Below are 5,594 nucleotides of genomic sequence, written 5' to 3' on the forward strand. Positions count from 1 at the left end.
ATCTCTTTATTTCGACCACCATTTATCGCTAAAGCTATCTATAGGAAAACGGCGGAAGCAAAGTTGTACACCTAATAGATATTTCAGCGAAACAACCGTGTACAATTGTAACTTATGTAGGATACTCTATTTTTTTTTTTTAAGATGAAATTTGTTATCGAAAAACTGATAGAAGTAATTCTGATATTAGAACTATATTAATAAAGACGTCCTCCCTTTTTCATCCCTGACCATCGACATTTGCTGATATCATTTTCAAGAATATGAATCTCGATATTACAAGGTACAATGCTCACGTGCGAATTAACGAGTTTTGCAACGGTGAAATCGATGTGAAATTGAAGTTATTATTCGTGCGACAAACGCTTTCACGCCTGGCTTTATGTAAGTCCGAGAATTACACGCGGCCTTTCAGAATCCCATTGCTGTGTACGTTTCACGGGAAGCGACATGTTCTCTGTTGAACACGTCAATTGCGAGACGGCCATTCAAGGAAAATCTATGCGGATCCAGTATACGAATCAATGACTCCCACGTGGCTCTGTTTTTCCTCACGTGTCACTCCGTACGTATCGCGAGCAGACAAGCCGCTCACGTCGATAGACAGTTTGCTTTTCCATATTGCAAACACGGTTCTTCTCTGCATCCGTCCTCGATCTTTTCCAACAAAATGTATATCATCTAACGTCATTTATTTCCAAGCAGACTCGATATCATGTAATAAAGTTCTGTTTCTAATCCTTGAAGCTAATTAGGTGAAGTTAATTTGCTAAATATTTAACTTTAAAGATGAGAGACGTTGTGAAAAAAGGACAGCATATGCAATAAATTTTTATTCAAGAAAAGATCCATATTGAAGAAATTGAGAACACAGAAGAAACAATTTTTATTTTGCTGAAATATTTAACACAATTCAGCTAAATACAAATCCTGAAATAATTTTATTTGGGCGTAATCATCAAAATGATTACGTAGAAATCTTAAACATGATAAGCTGTAAAAAGTTTTAACAAGCAACTAGTTCGAGCATCTTACATAATTATTTTGATGATTCAACAAGATTATATTTCAGATCTGTATCTTGTTAAATTTCTAAATATTACAACAAAATTATCCTTTCCATGAAAATATAAACAATCTAAAAGATCAACATACATAACATATATAACTGATACATGAAAAGAATGATTTTATTAGTGTATTTACAAAATTAACTAAATAAACAGTTAAAAGAATAATTTTATTGGATCTTCAAAATAATTACGCTCAAATTTGATGATAATACTGCAAATAATACTGCATAATACTGCAAAAGTTTCGATGTTCTAAACTTTAAATTAGTTTAAGCGATGGTTCAAATTTTCAGATCTTTATCTTGCTACAATTTTAGAATTTTCAACAAAATTATTCTTTTTATGTACATACCAATGTTCCTTTATGTTCGAATTTCTAATAGCGAATTCAGGACGTAGCTAGATGCACTGGTACATATTTACACATTTAAACTGTACACTGATCTAATCTGAGTAAAGATGATGTATTTCAAACGACATCTAATACATATCTTATTAAACAGGACAATAAAGTATATAAAGATTTCGCGGTTTAATTCGTTTACATATTTTTATTTAAACATACATCTTTACGTTGATTTGTATACGACAGCTTTAATATGCACTAGTGCGTCAAACTGAAATCGCTATTAGACAAGATGTCTTAGGCGAGATTCTGCCTTTTCCTAATGTGTAAATATTTATACAACGATGCTATTAGAATTCACAGAGACGCACGATCGCCCACACACCCAATTTCTAGACGTTAATGAACGCTCGAAAGAGTAATCGACCTCGTGGATTAAACTGGATCAGAGATTTTCTTATATATGATAAAAATATCTGACCTTTTGGCTGCGTAATAGCGAATTCATTTTATCAACATTATTCAAATAATCATTAATATTCAAATAATCGTTAAAATTCTTGAGTTTTGCTTGCGATTTTGTACGTATCTCTTTTTTAAACTTCAATTATTTATTTTTTTCAATATTTTGAAGGTTATTCTTATAATAATTTAATTAATTAATTATTTTTTAATGCTTTCGAAATAGTTTTTGAAATAATTGTCTATTGAGTTTTTCTGATAGACGTTTGTTTAATCTCTTGGAGAAGCCATTGTTAACGTGTACAAGATTTTAAGCGAAATTCGATAATATTGAACAAGTTTCTGCAAAACTTCGATCCATTTCGCATTAGCTAGAGAACTTCCATAACGTCTACTATAAATCTTTTCAGCATTCAAAAACTGTCACTTGCACGTTTAACTCAATCACTAGATATTCCCCTAGGGAATTCCCCTACGCCCACTTTGCACACCAAATTCGTTTCCGTGGTTTCCTTCAATTTGTTCGCGTCAAATTATGGGATTCTACACTCTTGACATTTCTGTATAATTTCAACTAGGACACCTTAAAGCGGATCCTTCATAGCGTTTAAATACTTCGGATTGAACATATAATTTTTATATATACTTATAAAGTATGTATATTCACTGTTTAATTTTCAAAAAGTTTAAAATATTTTCCACAGTAATTTGAATAATTTATTTCTATTTGATAATTATGAAGTTATTTAAAGTTAATTGCTAAGCTTTTTGATATTAAAATCTTATGAGAAGTGTACTTTTTGCAGCAATCATTGTTACTTAAAATAATATTGATTTACATTTTTGCACTTTATTTTAGTTTTATTATTCGATATATAGATATGAGGTGATATTTTAATATTTCCCTTTTTATGTTACAGAATTGCCAGCTGAGGAGGGTGAGTACCAACTATCGTCTTTCGACGTTGCTTGACGTAGTAAAAAACAGGTTTGCGACAAATTGGCATACAAATTGCTTTTGATAGCAAGGCAAGTTTGTAAATCGAGAACTTTTTTTTTTCTTATGCCTCGTTTTTATATCCAGCCGTAACTTTATCAGCGTTTTATTAGGTGCTAATTTATAATTTATAAATTTCCGAATTTCTCTTCTCACCTGTCTGGACAAACGTTGGTCGTTTGCAGGGAAGATTTTAACCACGTGTTTGCTGTCAAAGTAGGTCACGCTTGCTCTTGGAATTCCATAAGCTTTGAGAATTAGCATCGCTACGTTGCACTTACAAATGCAACACATTGTCGTTGATGCCGCCGCTCGCAAAATCGCCTTTGCAACTTCTGAGAAATCTGAGAATTCTTCGGATTATATTCAGGAACTTTACAATGTCAATTAATCAAAATAAAAGGTGTGAAAAAACAGTGAAAGACAAATGTACGTAGAATGAGTATACCCATTTTTTATATATAAAAAAATAAAATATAAGAGATATGATAAATGCGGAATATAGAAAAAATATTCAATACTTTTTATGATAAATGCTTTTTATATTCGAGCTCTTTGAACGTAATGTCGAGCATGGATCTTTCTTATATTTTCTCGTTTTTTGATGTCTTTGGTAAATATCTCTTTCTAACTTTATATATCTCTCTTCTATAATTAAAAATCTGTAAATAATAAATCTAATCTGATACAATAACAAAAAATCTCCAATAAAATGTTCTTTTTCCGAGACTTATTTACTAATAAAGGATTATAGGAAGGCATCAAGTGCGTATAGTCTGCTAAAAGTAACTAAAATTGAAAATTTGTATTTTTCATATAAAAATAAATGCATATGAAATGATTTAATAAAATCAATAATTGTATTTAACGATGTAATTTTATAATTAAAATGAAAATTTTCTTATTTTATCTTTTTACAAATATTTTACAAATTATTTTTTACAAATATGTCTACTTATTGAAATCATTTTTGATTCAAATAAATTGCCGTCAAATTTTGTATATTTAACTTTTTGTATATATAACTTTTTTATAACTTCTTATATATAACTTTTACAGTGTGGAAAAATTTGTAATATTTTTATTTTTGTTACAAAATATGTGTAATCCTTGAGGAAATAGCAGCAAAGATAAAGTATTTGATGAAACGTTCTATAGATAAAATAAAATAAAGTATCGGCAGAAGGAAATGTAGGAAAGGTATATTGCACGACTGTCACGAGAGACTTGCAGGATCTGAAGGAATACCTGGGTCACTTGCCCCCATTTGTCGAAAGACGTCAGCGCGTAGCGCCGTACGTCGCCTTCGACTCGGTCGTAATTGCATCGGCATTGCATTCGACCCGCACAAAGTCTCGCGCTATCTTTCCGTCGTGTCGACCTTCGGCAATGAATCGACCCGCCGTAGTCGTAGCTTTCATTCGGCGTTATCGTTCATGATGCGAACTAAAATAAAAAAAAAGGAGAGCGAGAATCGAGAGAAAATTTTTCACATTTTCCGAAAATACGTCCTGGATTGCATCAAACTGCTGAAATTGACTTCGATAAATCGGAATTAAATTGGCTCGAAAGCTGACGTTGACGATTAGATCGATTGCAGGCGTGGAATTTGTATCGCTATACTATACGCATGTGTATGTAATATATTTCAATATATAATAGATTCCGCTGAAAAGCAATTACGTGAAAATTAGATCGACCTTGATGTCGCGACTATTAAAACACGAAGCTTAATACGTTAATCAGTGAGATCGATCCTGCAAATAACAAATGTTTTCGGCTTTATCAAAGATAAATAGACGATAAGATACAGGCAACGGCCTTATTGAATTAATACCGTTCGAACGCAATAATATCCAAATTCCATTGAGTTCTTCGACTTATTCCGATAACGTAGAAATGAAGTTTTCTTTTTTTACCTTAATGAGAAACGCGTGCTTTTCATTAAGAACATGTTTTTTGCGAAGCTCCTACGAGAGTAATTTTCTTTATACACAAGTGAATAGAGCTATAGTCGTTTTTTCCTTTACAAGCCCAACAGTGCCGTCAGTGATCTCGATTTCATGGTAATTAGCATTACTTGACAGATTTGGCTATCTAAAAAATTATATTTAATATTTTTGGCTTGAGAAAAAAAAGAGAAAAATTTTCTATTTATAGCGCTATAATTACATATTACCGTTATTATAGTTATTATTATTGTTAAAATGTTAGTCGAAGGTCATTGACATACCACTTTGTTTTTGGACAATATACTTTTTAACAAAAGTTAAAGTAAAAACATAATACAAAGTAGAAAATATCTTCTATCAAATAATATAACAATTTTTATAATACTTGTTTGTAATTATGCAATAATTAACTTTTTCATAAGATAAGCAAAAATAAGTCTGATATGAAAATGGGTCCCAAAATTGACACGATAATATGCCACATATTCCTATTCTTTTTCTTTCTGGAATCATTTGTTTAAAATATAATAATAAATGTATAAGATTTTCTATAGACTTTTTATTTCGATATAAAATATTTTTTGTTGATTTATATGAATATTTTATGCTGTTCTATAAGTAATTTCTATTTTTGAGAGTTTTCCCGTAAATGATTGCCTTCAGCTTCGAATAGAGCTATTTGGTACTATAATATAAATACTATAAAGATAAGTTAGCATATGATTTGTCTTACAGATAGATGTACCGGTTCTCTCTCTCTCTCT

At 30.8% G+C, this 5,594-nt stretch overlaps 1 protein-coding gene across 1 annotated transcript in view; it reads left to right on the forward strand.

Annotated features, from left to right (window-relative positions):
• Window positions 1-5,594, forward strand: part of LOC105626958 (calcium-transporting ATPase sarcoplasmic/endoplasmic reticulum type) — a 34,399-nt gene that overhangs the window by 19,458 nt on the left and 9,347 nt on the right. Inside the window, exon 2 of the mRNA XM_012208248.1 lies at window positions 2,802-2,819. Within this exon, the coding sequence (XP_012063638.1) occupies window positions 2,802-2,819 (18 nt within the window). The remainder of the gene's footprint in view (window positions 1-2,801; window positions 2,820-5,594) is intronic.

The sequence above is a fragment of the Atta cephalotes genome (genome assembly GCF_000143395.1).
Source record: "Atta cephalotes unplaced genomic scaffold scaffold00007, whole genome shotgun sequence".
NCBI lineage: Eukaryota > Metazoa > Arthropoda > Insecta > Hymenoptera > Formicidae > Atta > Atta cephalotes.